The sequence below is a fragment of the Glycine soja genome, chromosome 20 (assembly GCF_004193775.1).
Source record: "Glycine soja cultivar W05 chromosome 20, ASM419377v2, whole genome shotgun sequence".
Lineage (NCBI taxonomy): Eukaryota > Viridiplantae > Streptophyta > Magnoliopsida > Fabales > Fabaceae > Glycine > Glycine soja.
In genome coordinates this window covers 45,448,632-45,467,022 of record NC_041021.1, presented here as the reverse complement: position 1 = coordinate 45,467,022, position 18,391 = coordinate 45,448,632, and the positions used below count along the sequence as shown (strand labels likewise).

The 18,391-nt window shown below is 33.6% G+C and overlaps 1 protein-coding gene and 1 pseudogene across 1 annotated transcript; one reads left to right on the top strand and one right to left on the bottom strand.

Annotated features, from left to right (window-relative positions):
• Positions 1 to 98: 98 nt before the first annotated feature.
• LOC114403193 (protein CHUP1, chloroplastic-like) lies at positions 99 to 7,841 on the bottom strand. Its single transcript, XM_028365988.1, has 9 exons — positions 7,115 to 7,841; positions 6,865 to 6,953; positions 5,988 to 6,722; positions 4,046 to 5,398; positions 3,827 to 3,958; positions 3,372 to 3,553; positions 2,186 to 2,297; positions 1,274 to 1,417; positions 99 to 493 (listed from the first exon to the last, which is right to left on the bottom strand). The coding sequence occupies exons 1-9, from the start codon at positions 7,197 to 7,199 to the stop codon at positions 386 to 388; spliced, it is 2,940 nt and encodes a 979-aa protein (XP_028221789.1). The 5' UTR covers positions 7,200 to 7,841; the 3' UTR covers positions 99 to 385.
• A 2,577-nt stretch (positions 7,842 to 10,418) lies between these two features.
• On the top strand, positions 10,419 to 15,660 carry LOC114402728 (annotated as a pseudogene).
• The last annotated feature ends 2,731 nt before the right edge of the window (positions 15,661 to 18,391 follow it).

The following is an 18,391-nucleotide window of genomic DNA, read 5'->3' as shown; positions in this document are numbered from 1 at the left end:
TTTTTTTTTTTTCCCCAATAAGGGAAGGGAGATGAAAAGTACAGTGGAACTGAAAATCACAAAGGGGGATTAAGTTTGGGCGTGACAAAACCACATGCAGGTTCCAAAAAGACTAGTAGCTTTATTTTACACATTTTAGAAAGAAAATGCTAATGAGTGTCGTTCATTACATTGGTGTAACCGTACAAATACAGTGATCATTATTTTCATTTTCACCTTACAAAGCTACAACTACGGTATGATTTTTTTTATATCATTGTATAGCATTCAGTATATTCAATGAAAATTGAGCCAGAAGAATGACATATACAGCTAACAGGGTAACACATATTAGAGAAGCAACTACTAGTGTGAAAAAAAATTGGAAAAAAAAATCTTTTGTTGATCAACTACGTTTCTGGTTATTATTATCTTCACCTGGTGGAGGAGCATGGATGCGGCTCCTTAGTTCTTCAAAAACTTTCATGCTCTCCGTATCAAAGCCTCCTGCAAACTGAAAAGAGTTCCACTCTAATTAACTCATTATTTTTGTATCCCAATGTTTGATAATATAGATTTCATATATTTCAATTTAGAACTGTCAAATGGGTCAGGTTGGCCTGACAAGCCAGAGGGTGGAAAGTGGGTTGGCTGGGCAAGGCCAAATTTCTTATGGCTTGTTGGCTTGCCGGGGTAGGCCAAATTGGCCCATTTGTTTTTTTTGGTCTAAGATTACATGAATTTTAAAAGGAAAAATATACCAGGCCAAATAGGTTTGGTAATTTTTGGGCCAGCATTTTAGGGGGTCAGCCTGGCCCACCGAGCTAGGCCAAATTGGTCCAATTCTTTTTGGGCCTCTACTTTAAGACTTTAAGAGCTCAATCTGGCCTGCTGGCTCATTGGGCTAGGCTAATTTTGACAGCTCTATATTTCCTTATTACTCTAGGATAGTTTAGTTTTCTACTTTTCTTGCTTTGTATTTGTTGTTCTCTATGGTTCCTCTCTATATTGCATTGCAAATCTTAACACCTGTAGCAAGATAAATCTCTTGGCTGTACCATTAATGTATATCATTTTAGCTATAGTATTAAAAAGTAAAAACATAATTAAAATAAGAAACAATAATGATTTAGAGCAAGAGCTTTTCTCAGGTTTTAAAGAGGAAATAGCTCTTTCAGCCATAATTAGTAAACTTTGCTACACTTCAGCTAGCCTAGTTTTTCTATGCAAAATCATTTTTAGTTTATGAGGGATGTAGAAGAGTGATATCATAACCAAAGAGCCTTAAAATTACCTGATGAACACGAAAAGCAAAATGCACTCCTTGCAGAATCAAAAACTCTCTGGTCGGTTCCTTCTTGGGTCCAGATAATATTTCAAGTTCAGATGCAACACGTTTCATATACATGTTTGCCAGTTGCACAGAAGAAAGCTTGATCTGCAATGGTAGAGTTACCAGTAGCAACTACTAATTAAGTGACCATTTGTTAGCTTCAAACAGAAGCAGACATCAATGCAAGGTCATAACAGCAAAGGCATGCCCTTGTTATTATATTTTTAAGTTTACTTTTTTGTCTATTTTGTTTACTTGTGATATTCTTACTATTAGACGAGTAACTAGCTGATTTTAGCTTGAAGGGAATCGTTAGTGGGTTTGAGTCGTTTGACTTGTACTATATGAAATACACTTGTAACTATACTTGGAATATCAGTATCACTAGAAGTATTCAATGTTCTATATCATCAAAACAAAACAAAACAACAATTCAAAGTCCTATCAGTTAAGTAAATTCTATTATTTTTCTCCCTACCTATCCATCGAATCCCTATACTTTCAGAGTATGCATGTCTGTTACAATACGTAAACAATTGTGTAATATTGGCAAACAGGCTACTATTGAAGGCATGATAGAATTGGATTTTCCAAGAAGGTCTTTTTTGAGATGTTCTAAATAAAATTGCAAAAGTTTAGGGGGAGAGAAAAAGTACAAAGGGAAAAAACATACAGTTACAAGATTTCATAATGAAGCTTATGCCTTTTAAAGGGAAAAAGCTTATGCGGTATAGGGGGCTGGGGTATCAACAAGTTGTAACCAAATACAAAATTTTCAAGCCCAACAGGTATAAAAAGAAAACACCTTCTTCAATGAACAAGTCCTTTGTGTTAACTAGAACCCAAATGGATTCTTTAAGTTTAGAAGCATACCTTGCCCACAAGTCCTGTATCTAATAGCCAAGTTACTGGTATTCCAAACTCTTTGTACCTTGAAATAGCCATATCTCTTGTCCGTAAGAGTGCATATATGCTTTGCTCCACTCTGGAAGTAAAAATAGAGCAAGATGGAAATAGATGAATTGATAAATAAGCTTCATGAGTTCATGCTATATCTATAGAGAATAGCAAGGAACGCATACACCAAGAAAAATCAAACTAAACAAGTATATGCTGCATTCTATATTTAAAACATGAAATGTCTGAATCTACACCATTTAAGTAGACATCAGAAAATAGGTTATATTCCATTTCCAATAGCAAGGAACACATACACCAAGAAACATCAAACTAAACAAGTGTATGTTGCATTCTATATTTGTGACTTGAAATGTCTGAATCTACAGCATTTAAGTAGACATCAGAAAATAGTTTATATTCTATTTCGATAAAAGTCATTCTAGATTGAGTTCTCAAGAAAATATCCACCAAGGGTTGACTTCCTAATCTAATATTTATGATAAATCTGCAGAGGAGACAAGTGCCGATCAGGGATTTAACATGTCCTTTCTGTGGTAGTGTGGAGGAGGAGGCATCCCATTTATTCATTCATTGCATAAAAATCCTGCCCATTTGGTGGGAAACCATGTCTTGGATGAATATTACAAGTGCTCTTCCATTAAACCCAAAATGTCATTTCCTCCAACACTCATCTGTTCAGGTGGATGGTATAAGGGTAAAGAGATGGCAATGTTGGTGGCTGGCTGTGGTATGGTCCATTTGGCAGATGCGCAACAGAATTATATTCTCTAATGCAATTTTCAATGGCAACAAGCTGGTTGAGGATGCAATGTTTTTAATTTGGACTTGGCTTAGAAACTTGGAGAAAGATTTCACACTGCACTTTAATCACTGGTCAAGCCATATTCGACAAGGCTTTTTGTATCAGTAGAGGGTAGTTTTTGATTGGTATTTAGCAGCTGTATATTAGATATGTAGCCACAATATGGTTCCTAATCAAACTATATCAGTTTCACTGAGGAACCATGTTTATGGAATCCTATCTTTGTACAAAGTACCTCTGGTACTCCAATTCTATTATATATATATAATTATTTTTTCCGATAAAAAAAAATATATATTTATGATACATAAAACTAACATAAACAATGATGCTTACTTTTCAAGCAACGAGTACATTTTCTGCAAAGCAGTTTGACATGGGAGTTTGGGATCATCAGTGAAGGTGGAGACTTGCTTCTCTAATTTCATCAGATCCAGATATTCAAAAGCCGCCTCCCTCATTGCATCTGTTTTCCCTTCAGGCCAATCAAAGTGCTTGAGAACAGCTCGTTCATCGACCTTATATAAAGGAATAAAATGAGATGAATAAAATGCAGAAGCCATTGGATGTAAAGTTGCAAAGGAGGAAATTAGCCCTTTTTTTCATATGCATGAAAGCTGAGAATGTGAGGTCAAAGTGAATGACCTAATTTTGAATAAAAAGGAATGCAATTTATGAGGAAAAACAGCACAAAGGATACACTTCCATGCCTTCTCCCAAGATCTACAATCTATATGAATTTGTTTTTAGAAGCTTGTTAATGATGGAGGAGAAATGACACTAACACTTACCAAGAAGGAAAGTTCCTCATCTAGCCAGTTCACAAAAGCCACCAGATCTTCAATCTTAGAGAACGAGGCTGCTCTAACTTCAGTTGCCAAGGAGATGACAAAGTCACCCTGTGTTTCCACATCGGCTTTCACCTAGATCCATTAAAAAGGTTATAAAATTTGTAATGATAGAATGCCAATGTGAAAAAATAACAAAACTGGAGGGAAATTTTAATGTACAGCTAAGAGGAATGATGATCTATTCTCAATCTCCCCAATTATGTTGCTCCTAGCATCAAATGGATAAGTTGTTGATGATATTAATGAAGTATCCTTCTTTGCCTCCAGTTTCATCAATGTTTGATAAAATTCAACTAGCTCTGGAGCATGGTGAACTTTATCACCAGCTAACTCTCCTCTTGATAGGTTTCCCAGGGGAGTGGGAAGTGATCCACCTGGTGGTTCTGGTGGGGGTGGAGGCGGAGGCTGAGGTGGAGCACATGATACTCCATTTGAAGGGTTTGAATTTGCACTAACAGGAGCACCATCAGATGGTTTAGGAGGTGGCTGAGGCACCCTAGGTGGCCTTTTCTCAATGTGGGCTAGCTTCATCTTGCTAATGGTTTGATTATCAACATTCTTAACATTGTCAGGATGATCATTTGGACTACCAGAAACATATGCCTTTTCCTTTAATTGGGTGAGTTTTGGTAGCAAAGATGTTGTCCTCTCTCTTTCAGCCTTGGTCATATTCAAATTTGAATTGCCACCAAACTTCTCCGCTCTTGCTTTCTCAGCCTTTTCCTTAATTTGTTTCTCCCTCTGTAAGGCCAATTTGTGGCGGTCTTTATATGCAGGATATTTTTCATCCAGATATGCAACAACTGTATTAGACATCAATTGAAATGAAGCTGCAACAGAATTTAAGGAGTCGCTAGATGAAACTCTTCTTATGTTAGGAAGAGCTAGAGTTTCAGGAGAATCAGTAGGTTCCTGATCCTTCTGTCCAGAGGTAGTGATGGTTACAGAATCACCAGCATTCCTTTGCATCAAGGATTCCAGGGAATCCCTTGGTCTATTACTCATACTCATCCTGCTAGGAGAGACACCTGAAAGATATCTGGCTGCTGATGAAAGAGCACTTGAATCATCTTTGCTTTTGCCCCATTTCTTCAACTTTTGGATTAAACTAGTTTTCTTGCTAACACCACTATGTTTATGCATAGAGCTATCAAAGGAAGAAGCATTCTCAAAATCTTCACTGCCTGGTGAAGAGGAATGAGAGAAGTAGCAATCAAGATCTGTGTCACCTTGTCCATGCTCTGATCCAGCATATTCTAACATTAACTGCTTAGCCTTCTCTTGTGATTTGGGGCTGAGACTGGTATTTAGATCATGGGTTGATAATTTTCCTGGAGGTGCCAGGTAATTCTTGAGCTCATACCTTAAGCATGCATTGACCCAACGAAGATATACAAGCTCTTCAACTTCACTGAACCTATTCATCTGGAGTCCTTCCACTTGCTTAAGCAAGTCTTCATTCACATGCCTTAGGCTACTGACCTCCTCTTTGGTCTTGGCAACCATTTCATTCTGCAGTTCAAGGCAAAGCATCTCAAAATTAAATTGTACTCATTACATGTAAAAGATATAAATCTAATAATTAATTTATCACTACCATGAAAGAAGTATATGACCTTTTTCAATAATTTTTCTCAAATAATTTTCCAATTAATAAAATAGTTGATATTTATGTAGATCTTCAAAAGACTTTGCTTCTAATTGTTACATCCCCATTAACCACTAAACATACCATAGATCAACATAGTCCAAAGCACAGCAGAAAGAACATATGGGTGTTGACAAAAAACTTGAGATTCAGTTTGTTTTATATTTATATAATAATATAAACACCATTTAGATAATGTTTAATTTGGCATCACATTATTGATACACATTGAGGTTTTTCAGTATTTTCAACTATTATTTCATAATTGTGTGATAAGTATTCAGTTGACTGACAAGGTAAACATGGAGAACCCAGTGATGCTAATTCGTTGTTTAAAAAGGATCATTTTAGGTAGCTGAAAACTTAGCATTCACTGGTTCAAATATGAGCAATTCTTAAATATTGGTTTCATGCATCTGAAGTAAAATATTTCTACTCTATGGTGACTCTGACCTCTGTCACATTGGAGAGTTCTGTAATTCTAGATTCAGCAGCATTGAGTTTAACTGTTAATTCTTGCTTTTCGTGTTGAAGTTCTTTGTTTTCTCTCTTAAGCTCCACAACTTCAACCTCCAAGTCATTCAGAGCTTTCAATTTCTTTCCAATTTCAACATCTTTCTTGGCGGCCTCCTCTTCTTTCGACACTAGACCAGAAACTTTTTGTTTGAGCAACAACAACTGGGTTTTTGCCTGGTTAGCCTCAAGCTGTATCTGCCTTTGCAGTTCCTTGATCTTGCCTTTGGCCGCCTCAAGTTCTCTCTTGGCTGAAGCTCCATGTGCAAGCTCTTCTTGAAGCTTCTCCCTCTCTTCCTGCAAGGAATTAATGGTCATTTTAAGCATATCAATTTCTACAGTCTTAATTTTCAACTGCCTTTGTAACTCCACAAAGTCTGCTTCCTGCTCCTTCAAACCATAGTACTCAAGCAATTCACCTTCAAGTTTCACTTCCCTATCCTCCAATTCCTTCACTAGATTCTGTAACCGTTCTAATTCACTGGTATTGTTAGCCATTTCAGTTTCATAAACTCCCCCTTTCTTCTCCTCATCAGTCTTCTCATCAAGTGATAGAAAATCAATCTCCCCAGATAGAAGTTTTTCAAATTCTGGTAGAATATCATCTTCAAAATCATCAGTTTGATTGATTATGCTGTTGATTAGCTTAACCTCCTCTTGCTCTTCCTCTTCCCTCTGCACCAGTGTCAAATCATGTCGCAAACATAAATAAAAATTCCCATTTTTTTCATTCATATGAGGACAAAAAGGCAAAACAATTATGCAAAAGAAATCCTCATAACCCTCATAAAAAAAATCAATAACTTCAGCTGAATACCTTCTCGGTGTGACCATCAATAGAACAATTGACCTGCGCCTCTTCTGTAGCCTCATCTTGATCGTTTCTAATCCTTGCTTCACCGCGTTCTGAGAGCCACAACGACAATTAAGTTCAACATATAGGATGAACATTATTTTACAGGAATAGCCATCAACATGAAGCAAGTGGAAACATTTTGCATGTTAAAAAGTGAAATGATCAAAATAATAATAACAATAAGTGATGAATATTGAATAAGCAAAAGTACCTGATCTTGTGTCATTCACATTCAGCTGCTTAACTGTGAGGGCTGCAATGGAAGCAGCTACTATGAGTCCTAACCTGACTATCATGAAGCTATAGGCCACATAAATGTCCTAACCATGCTCATTTCCCCTAACCTCCATCACAGTCAGTTCAAACCATTGGAGGTTTGAAAGTGGAAATCAAAGGCCCGAAATCCACAACTGGGGCAGAACAGAAGATACTTAGCAGATAGAAACCCAGGCACAAGAATTAAGCAAGACCCAGATTTGGAAACATGCAATTTCCAAACTTTCACCCTTCACAGAAACAAAAGTTAACCTTGACAAGTAGAATTCCTTGCACTACTTTGATTCCAAGAGACACATTGACCAATCTTGGCCCGAAGTGTTTATTAGCAAAATTCACAAGTGGGTGGGTCTAATATGTAACCAAGATCTAGTGGCAAGAATATTATGAAGTTACACTTAAACACAAGCAGAGTAACAAAATTGATTGAAAAAGGAAAGGACTTTGCCACAGTGAAACTAGAACACAGACATGTTTCTCCGATGGTTTTTGTTCCTTCCTCGTTTTAACGTTAATACTATGATGTTGTTGGAATGGTAGTTTATGCCCCCATTCACTTTCATTTGATGTAGCCGTTTCTGCCCGTTGCCCATTCTAGTTTCCCTCTCCTAATTTCACATTTGCCTTTACCAATCTTGTTCTTCTTTTTCTTCTTATTGTTTTCAAAGAATCATTCTTTTGATTATTTCCATTCAAGCTTTATTATGTTTCTAACATTTAAAGTAAAATATAACTTGATGTGATTAGATGGATATTATATTATTACTAGGTGATAATAATAGAAATAATAATAATTAAAAATAAATATAATAAAAAATAATTCAAAAGAATAAAATCAAAAAAAGATTATCTTAATATTAATGAATATATCGTATCTGCTGAAAAAGAAACATATTTTACCTTTTATCTTTCTATCCTTTCTTTACAAAGCTATTTTAAGTGATAAATGTAATACTTGATCTTAATGATACTTTTTTTAAGAATTAATGATACTTCTTTTATTTCATGAATTTTAATCATCTCACTTGATTTTTTCTTTAAAGTATTTAGAGATTTGATATTATAATGTTTTAATATTCAATTCTGCATCTGATTTCATTTGACATTTTTTCAACTACCAACAAGAATACAACTAAGCAAGACACCTAACTACGACTTATACCACAGACTTTCCCACCCTTCTGATGCATTTAATTATTATGAAATAAAAGATAGCATATCCACAGTCTAAAATCTATATTAGAGGCCATAGTTTACGTACAATCTGAACTTACTTTACGAGAATAATATTACGAGAATCATTTTATATCGAATATAGAATAGAACTCTTATTTGAATTTTTAGCATAAAATTTGTCTTAATCACACATACAGACACGTCAATAATTGCAAGTAAATTAAATAATGAACCTTTTTCCTTAGTGCATTATAAAGCTTCCAGGGATTAAAAATAAAATAGCCATTTGAAAAGAATAATATAAAAACAGGAACATTGTATGATCCTGTAAAAAAAAATGTATGATTCTTTTTCTTGGTAGGGACCTACAATATATTTAGATCAAGGGCTTTAAATTTGTCTGATTTGTTGGGGTAGAAGTTTTCGGAGCAAGTGGGTCTACTCAACGGCAAGCTCTATTAGGATTGCCACAAAAACGAAATAATGCCAAAGTTGATATAGATGATAAACATCATTAAGTAAAGCCTGAAATTCAATGCTTGCAAAACAGGTACTTTATTTTCCTACACATCACATGCTAGTCTTCTTTTTGGCTTTAATACGGAACTTGTTCATCTTATTAGGTGTTCACTTTGGAAATGGATCCCTTTTTTTCTCCTCCATTTTTTCTATTTTTATACGCTTTTAGGAAAATAAATAAAATAAAAATGATGCATATTTTATGAGGAATAAAATTTATTTTTTCAAAAGCTCAATAATAAAAGAAATAGAGAAAAAATAGAAAGAATCTAAACTCGTTAAATTTTAAAGTTTAAAGTTACTCTTAGAATAACTTTAATTATTTTTCTATCTCTTCTATATCTATAGTTATATTATACACAAAAGAAATCTTTACATGTGATATTCTCACTTTCTAAAACATTCTAAGCAATAAATTGAATTGAAATTAAAAAAGAAAACCTACACTTGACAATATCATACACTTCAAAAAATAAATTGATTAATTGAAACATTCTCATAAAAGAGCTAAATATAGAATTAATAAGATTTGAAATGTATTTAATGATAATAATAATTACACCTTTTAAAATAGTATTAACCCATATTCCTATGATTTCTACAGTAATTATGATCTCAAAATTCCATTTTGAATTAATATTTTATAATATTATTTGCATAGACAATACGGATAAAGTTTTTATCACATAATATAACAAATTTTGGCATTAAAATATTGAATAGCATAAGATAACAACGGTTAGCACAAATAAATAAGAATATTATTAGTCGTAACAAAGAATTAATTAACTATTGAAATTAATTTCGTTTACATTTTCTCATAACTTATTTTTACAAATTTAATAAGATGGTATTTTAATATTATATATATTCTTTAAAAATTTAACCTAAATAAATATAGATATAAACTTTTTTAATCAAACAAAAAACAACCTTTTAATAATTCGGCAAATTAAATATTTTGTTATTTTTTCTGACCCATTATTGAGAAATATTTATTATCTCATTAATTCTTAAATATACGTTTAATTATCTTATTATTTACTAATATATAAAAATCTAATAATATAAACTTCCGTGTCAATTTTTTTTACTGCTACTCGCAATAAATGGGCGTCGTAAGGACTGCTATTCGTTGAATAAATTATTTATACTACCAATACTTTTTAAAAGGGAAAGTTTGAATATTTAAATTAAAAAAATATCATCCATTATATAAAAATCCATAAAATTTAATAAATTGATTGCCATATGTAAAATCAAAATTCACGTAAGATTTAATGATTTATTTGATTGATTTTTAAAAAATAGTATAATAAAATTGCAAGAATTAATTATTTGCTCAATACATTTAGTGGATGACTTAAGTTGTTTAAGCATGTTTACATATTTATCGTGGTTTTTGAATGTGGGGGATATCTTAGTCTAGAAAAAAAAAATCATTATATAATTATTTATTATTTATCATTTATTTATAATATGATTTAAAAAATATAATACCGGATTCATCAATTTCTGTTTAGATACAGAAGTCGAGAAACAAAACAACTAAGAGCTACAAAGCGCGGCAACGAAACACTGCGAGCTTCCTCAGCAATAATGGAACTAAGCGCCGGAGGAAACGCGTCAATAAAAGTAATGGAATAATCTCCATGATGGTATATATATATATATTGTGATGCAATGAACGTAATGGATATTTCTTCTAAAACCAAATTGTTGTTTCATACTCTTTCTGCGTACCAAATTTGTTATATAAACTATCAACATATATTGTTGATGAAGACCTTCATATTTTTATTTAGATGATTAATAAACTGTTTTCTAAGTTTAACTACCTCTGCTATGAATGTCAAATTGCTATCATAATCTAAATTCCAAGTTTGCATTTACGGGACAATTCTTCTGTTGTTTCCAGATTTGGGCTTGTGGCATACAACTGTACACTGTACTCCACCTAATTAGTTGCCTCAATGGATCCTTTTGATGATCTTCTACCACTGGCCCTGCTGCACGTAGTAAGTGCTGAACAAGTTACTGCCAAAGGAGATAGTGCAGCCTTGGTGGATGATTCAACAATCACAGCATCTGAAGTTGATGCTGATCAGAATTCTACAAACTTCTTAAAACCAGTGTTTGAGGTAAATTCCTTTTTTTGTTGATGGTTATATTGATTTCAATGTTAATATGTTGTATTTGTAACCTATTTTTCCTTAAATTGTTTTTCAATTTTAGGCAGATTTAGATTTTGAGGGGGGGCTCAGTCACTAATTTCGTTCCTGAGGCCAACCTCAATAATGGTAAGTTATGCGTTCACCTTGCTTGTCTGTATGAAACCACTTTTCTTCATCTTGGACTTGTACGTGTCACAATGTGAGTTATCACTTGAATTAAATTTTATCTGATTCATTTCGTATCTATCACACGGTTTAGGCACAACACCACCAGTTCACCCTGCTAATGCTGTAGAAAATTAATTGAATTATGTGGCTGCTCCATCTGCAACTTGCTCAACCATAGATAGGATGAAAGAAGCACATAAAAATGGGGTAAGTTCATTTCTTGATAGCAGCCAATGTTTGGAACTTATTGACAATTCATTGCAAGTTGGCACGGATTTGGGCTTCAAAAGTTCTTCAGATAATAAGGTTGCAATGATTCAGAGCAATGTTGATTCAAAGTCAAACTTTGGAAAAGAACAAGTGGATTTTTTTTTAATTTTTTTTTATTATCTTTTTTCCATTAAATTCTACTGGTTCAGATGGGTGTGATCAAGGTGGGAATACTTTTCAGGCAGTATCTGCAGAATTTGAATTGGATCCTTTCGGCAACATCCTCCGTGATCCTGGTGCTAGGAATGGTTAGTGTGGTTAGCGATATTGATGGTTTTGTAAATAATTAAATATGCTACGTATCACTGAAAATATGAGTTATCTGTATTTGGTTTTTATTGTAGCTCATAAATTTAAACCCAAGATTAAGCCACAACCTAGAGTAGGCAATACGCTTGCAATTGCTTCTGCTTCATCTAATGTTATGATGGAAAAGTCTGTTGAGTTGCCTACTTCTTGCACAAACAACTTTCAATCTTTTCAGTCATGTGGTGATGGCAGTGGTGGGCTAAACCAATCAACCAGTTTTCCTTTGCCAACATCAGAGATTCTTAGGAAAACTGATTTACCCAATAAGTTTGATGATACTAGCTCAAGTATTCCATTCTCTGAAGAATAAGAGCTTGGCAGCAACAATTCCTTCCCAACTGGATTCCAATGCTATGTATTCAGAGGATGCAGTTCATAATGGAACTAGAGATTGGCCTTCTAGCTTTGGATCATCCGGAGAGGTAATTGAAAAATTAATGGTTGTTTTTCTATTTCATTAATTTGCTAAGCATTGATGGATTTTGTACTTTACAGGCTGCAGACATATTTTCTGGGCTGGAATCTCTTAATGATTTTCTCACCCAAGCTGCCACTGATACAAGTGAGTTACTATATTCCTTGTGATTTCCCAAATTACATCAACTCTCTTCAAATCTTCATTTTTGCTTTCGAGAGCATCACTTTATTGTGCTGCTGCCTTTAAATCTCATTGTTATGGTTGACTGGCTCCCAACCAACTGTAATTTGTAAGTATGTGAGACCATGGGTTTCTTCGGTGGTGATTGGAAAAATTTTGTGGGTAGGAAAACCAGCCCTTCATTCTTTCAATGAGAAGGGTGCATAGGAAAATTTTGTCTCACCTGCTTTTAGTTCTATTAACTCTTTTGGGGAATGTGATACCACCCAAGTATCATACCCCCCAAGATTCATTAACCTTCAATGAAGCTGCAGTCCTCAATGAGGATGATACTCACACTAGCAATAGGTCGGAAACAGAGGTGAAGATTATATGATTTCAAAGATACGATAATTTTCTACAAGTGCTAAATAATGTTGATCATGATTATTATTGGTATCAGGAAATTGTGGACTTGAATCCTGCCCGCCCAGGTGATGATGTCTTTCATTATCAATCCATGAAATCTGGCGAAGATCCAACTTATGGAATTCCAGTGCATGAAGAGTTGACAAATGCTGCAGATAGTCCCACATTGGCTGATTCTTTGCATGCAGATGTTACGAGGGAAAAAGAAGTAAATATCAGTTACTATGACTTTTCCTCTTCCTTTTTTCTCTTTTCATTTTTCTGACTTGTGAATCTGATTGTATATAACTTTTCATGTCATTAACCATGCTTGTCAGGATTCTAATAAGAGAAAAAAGGATGGCTCAACATCATTTTCTCTAAGGAAGAACATAATATCTTCTATTGCCGGTGAGGAGGATAAAGGTGGTAAAACCTCAAGGTAGCTGAGAAAACAAGCAACTCGTAAACCTGCAAACAGTTCATTCAATGAGGATGTTGAAGATAATAATGACCTTGACGATGACTATGAAGTCGATAATCCATCCAAGAAAAAAAGAGTATCAACAAGTTCACAGAAGAAACTTGTGGCTAAAAGTGGAAAAACATCTCGAAAGCGTAAGAAGGCTAATGATGATTTAGAAAAGTCTGAGGAACCTCCCAAAAAGTTCTCTCATTCAACTCGATGAAGAAAAAGGTGCGGTAGAACTTACTAGACAAGGCTCTGCTGGAAATTCCTGAAGAAATTTGTGTTTAATTTTTCAGCTTTGGTTATATACTTATGCAAAAGATTTTCTTTTTCATAGTGGACAAGGCTCTGCTGGAAATTCCTGAGGATGAACTTGATCTACGACAAATACCTATTAAGGATACTATTTTACTTGAAGAACATAGGGAGCGGCTGGCGGTGTGTATACTCTATTCTAATCCTTGTGTTGCAATGTCTAACAATTGTTAGTCTCATAGTATGACACTATGGCTTAAATTTTCACCAACCTTTCCATTTGTTTTCCTATGTAGAAAAAAGAGGCGATGACTTTATATGTCTTCCACCAATCAAAGGTACTCTGCTTTAGTAAGAGTTTACATTTACACTGGCTGTTGTTACTTTTTACCGTCTCTTTTGATTGCCATGTGGACTAGTAAATAAATTTCAGTTTGCATAATATTTATCTGCAGTGGTGGAGTTTCTCTTCATTAGGCTGGTGCTTATGATGAAGAGGAGTTCTCATGTTCAGAAGATGGTAGAGACCCATATGATGATCAAGCCAATGAAGGGATTACATCAACTTCCCATTTATTCAATCACCAGTCTTTAATGAAAAAGGCACCTAGGGCAACATGGTCAAAACAAGACACTCAACGGTTTTATGAGGTATTTGCTTAACTCTCACAAGATGTCTGACATTATTATTTCTCTTTAACGCAACTATTAACATGGTAACTTTGTTTTTTCTTGGAGTTGAGAGAAGGGGGATGGCAGAAAGAGCTGTACATTACAGCAAATTACCTAATTCCTTTTTTATTATTTTGACATAAGTTGTTAGAACGATGGGCACAGCTTTTTCTCTGCTTGAACCGCTTTTCCCTGGTAAAACACCCCGTCAAATTAAGTTGAAGTTCAACAACGAAGATGGAAAGTATCGTTCACGGCTAGACGATGCTGTATATAACCGTGCAAAAGGTTTTACCCTTTAATTACTGTTTTGTGCTGTTCTCTGCCAGATTGATGTGCTTATTGTTTAAGCAGTCCAGAAATGATCCTCAAGATTGCTTCTATGACTTCTTTAACTTATCATGGCAAATTTGAAATGGTTAAGTGCATTGCTCTTCATTTACTCTTTGATGTGGCAAAAAAGTTATTCTAAAGCAAATCTATACTCCTTTCTTGTAGATCACTCTGGTGATTTGTGGATTGAGCCAGTAAAACTAGCTTCCACCAAGGCAGAAGAAGACCCCAGTGGAGATGCCTCAGATTTCATGATGGCAGAGGAGGTTGTGGACCTAACAGCTGGAACTAATGTATACACTTTTGGCCAGTTCAGTTTATCTTTTGATATCTCCCTTCTTTTGGTGCTCATATTTTTTTTTTTTTTATTTCAGTGGCTTATATATCAGAGAAATATTCTTAATTCACGATGTTTGCCTTTACCTGTGGGGATCAGGAACATAGCAGGCCCATCTACAAAAATTAACATTTTTACTTGGTTCTGGCCTTCATTTCCTAAATAAGTTTCTGTGCGGTTTAAAGCCTTTTCTACCCGAAGTCATTAGGTCAATGCTGATATCTTTGGCTATAAAGCTCAGATGGCCAAGTTACTTATAGTATGTTGCTGCAAGGGTGAAAGATAACTTGCCTTGATTATTTTTCTTTTTTAAAGAAAAAGTAAATTTAGCTTGTGCAACAATTATCAATTTTGTAGTGTTCAGAAATCCTCCAAGGGAGTAATTCAAATGCAAAAAGAAGAAAAACAGGTGTAGAAACATGATAAACTTGACAAACTGGAGCTCAGGAAGCAAACATAATTGACTACGCAGGAGAACACCCTGGACCAATTGTGGGTTATGGGCTGTACACATAGATATGGAATTGAAAACCAGTTGCACCAATTCGTGCTTGGCATAAGTTTTCTTTTGTGTCTATGAAGCATAGGGAATGATAAAAGCAATTATAATTGTCACAGTTTCCACTTCTTAATTATTGAGTGAGGATATCCTTAATTAGTCCACACACTGGTGGTGGTAGCCTTATGAAGTCTAGGCTATGTTTGGAAGTTAAGTTTTGGAGGGAAATGGAATGGAGGGCAAATCTTTTATTTTTAAATTAAGATAGTTTTATAATGCTTATAAAAATAAATAAAAGATTATGTTAATCTATCACTTTATTTTTGTTTATTTTAAAAAATATATTAAAATAGAGTATATTAGGGAAGAAGAATTTGTCCTCTCCAGAAAACTTAACTCTTAAAGATACTCTAATGTTCTATTCCGTAATTGGCCATGCAAATTTTCATAAATCGTTTTATCTTGAAGGAGGTTGCAACAACTAAGGAGGATGCCGATGTTAAAGCACAGGAAGATTCTGTGGCAGTTCATAGTCCAGAGCAATCTGATGACAGAGGCCATGACTTTCAAAAATGGTCTCAGTATAAAAGTGTCCTTTAGTGATAAATTGATAATTTATATCTTTACACACAGTGATAGTTTATATTTAAATTTTTTATTTAACAGTTAATATTTTGTATATGATATTATATTTATAATGAAATTGTTTATTTTAAAATATATATGACAAAATATATCTTAGTTGAAGTTTTCTACTTTTCTACCATTTAAGTATACATAATGTTAAATTAAGCTAAATTCTCGGTATAAAAGTGTCTTGTAGTGATAAAGAATGAAATATAAATTACTTTTATCTCATTCAACAATTTATAAGAATAATTCAATGATTTCTGAAACAATTATTTCAATTCAATTGGTAAATTGTTCATTGAAAAATTGTGTGAAACTCTCTTAAATGTCTAATAATTTTGTGAAGTCATTTTACCATCTTCCGATTCCATAGTCCAGTAAATTTATTGTTTTTTTCAAATTTGCATACAGTGTAAATATTTTTCTCAAGAATGCTCACCCGTAATCTGTGCTGTCCAAACTCCAAAGCAACTCCAGCCATATTATGTCACAACTCCTTTCTCTTTCTAGACTTAATGTCTTGCTTGTCACTCCTACTAGAATTTTGAGGTGCAACTTGTGTTTCCGACAATATTTTTAAAAAAATAAATAAATAAAACGCTGCATTGTGTGTTTGGCTAAAATAAATTGCAAAAGTGTCTAACTCTGGAAGTTTTTCTCATCTGATTACCTCTCTGACCCACTTTCCTCTTACACTAGAACGTTATGTTTCATGGTCATGCGATTATTAATTTCCATTCTAGGGATTCTGATTTTTTTTTCTTATTTAAGGGTAATTGACTAGTAGCCGTCTTATACTCGTTATCTTCAGAAAATTCTTTAAATCCTATCTGTCATAAGCTTCTTCTAATGCAGAGTATGATTCTTGGAAAACAAGTGATATTTTATTCAATAGTGGAGAAGCTAAAATTGGGTGAGAAGGAATTTTACTCTTCTCCGATTTCCTCTTCTCTCCTAAAAATTAAATCAAATAAAAAGGTTTACAGAAAAATATTAATCTTCTCTCCTCTACATTTTTCTTTAACCAAACACTATTCTGGAGCTCATGAATCCATGATGTCTCTCTTCCCTCTTTGTCTCTTATAATTCTTAAATAACAAACTTTGTGTAGGAAGGCATACTAAACTCAGGATGCAAAAAGCTGAAAAAATGCAATGCGATTGGTTATTTGAAAAGACATTTATGTATGTTATTTTTTTGAAATTGTATTATACTCTTAGGATGCGTTTGATTTGCTAAAAAGACAGAATAGATAGAATAATGCTAAACAAGTAGTTAAGTCAAATGATAACTTTTTGTAATAATGCACAATACAAGTATTTTTGTGTTGTATTTTTATTTGATATATACTGGACAAAATAATGTAAATTTACTATAAAATCCTTGGTGCATTAACAGCACCTTGACGGCGCAACAAAGGAGAGGCACTTATGTAGAGGAGGTACGGCCCTTAACGCCATCGGGTCACGGTGATGGTGGCGACGACATGGTAGCACGTCGTGATCTCACTAGAGTTGGTCAAAAGAAAAAAAACATAGCGAGAAGAAGGAAGATGACGATGTGAACATTTGAATAAATTAACAAGGAAAAGAAAGAAATAATAAGCAAAAAGGAAATAGCAACAATCCATACAACTTTGGGCAACGACCAAGGTACAATATGAAAAAGAAAAAATAGTGTGAGATAATAAAAAGTCAAAAAATAGAAATAATATTATATTTTTAATTTATCTTTGTCAGATACTGAACAAAAAGTTGTACAAGGATTTAATAAATTATAAGTTTATTTATGATAATTATCTAGTCCATCATTCTTTATTTTGTATTGCTCTTTAGTTATTTTTTAAATCAAATGTTGTTGAATAAATATTTTTGTATTGTTCGGTCCTTTATGTTTTAGTCAATCAAACACACTCTTTGAGAACATTACCATTCATATATATGTTCATCCTTATATCTCGACACATTTTTCTAACCAAATTTAAGATCGAAATGTGCTAAAGTGTTGAATGTAATTTAATTTGTGAAATACATTATTGATGACTATTAATTAAAAAATTAGTAGTTTAGAACAAAGATACTAATATGTTATTGATTCAAATAAAATTGGATAGATTTTATTAATAAAGTTTTGTGTTTAAGATGTGGTTGAAAAAACATAGATTAATTGTTAATAAAATTAATAGATATTCCACCTCCATATATTATGATAATAAAAAAAACTAGTATAAAGATAATTAATAATGAATTTGATAAAATTACTCCATTCTCATAAATAGTTATCCCGCAATTGACAAATATATCTGTGCCACGTATGTAGACAGGGACCTTAATAGCCGAGATCAATACGGTCAGGAGCATTAAAATATGATAACAATAAAATTCAGAAAGAATATAGATATTATTAGGTTAATTAT

Excerpts from the sequence above, each read along its gene's own strand:
- LOC114403193 (XM_028365988.1), bottom strand. The coding sequence starts at position 7,199 with ATGATAGTCAGGTTAGGACTCATAGTAGCTGCTTCCATTGCAGCCCTC. Across the intron at positions 6,954-7,114 it reads TGTGAATGACACAAGATCAG|AACGCGGTGAAGCAAGGATT; the intron begins GTACTTTTGCTT and ends TGTGGCTCTCAG. Across the intron at positions 5,399-5,987 it reads AACTCTCCAATGTGACAGAG|AATGAAATGGTTGCCAAGAC; the intron begins GTCAGAGTCACC and ends CTTGAACTGCAG.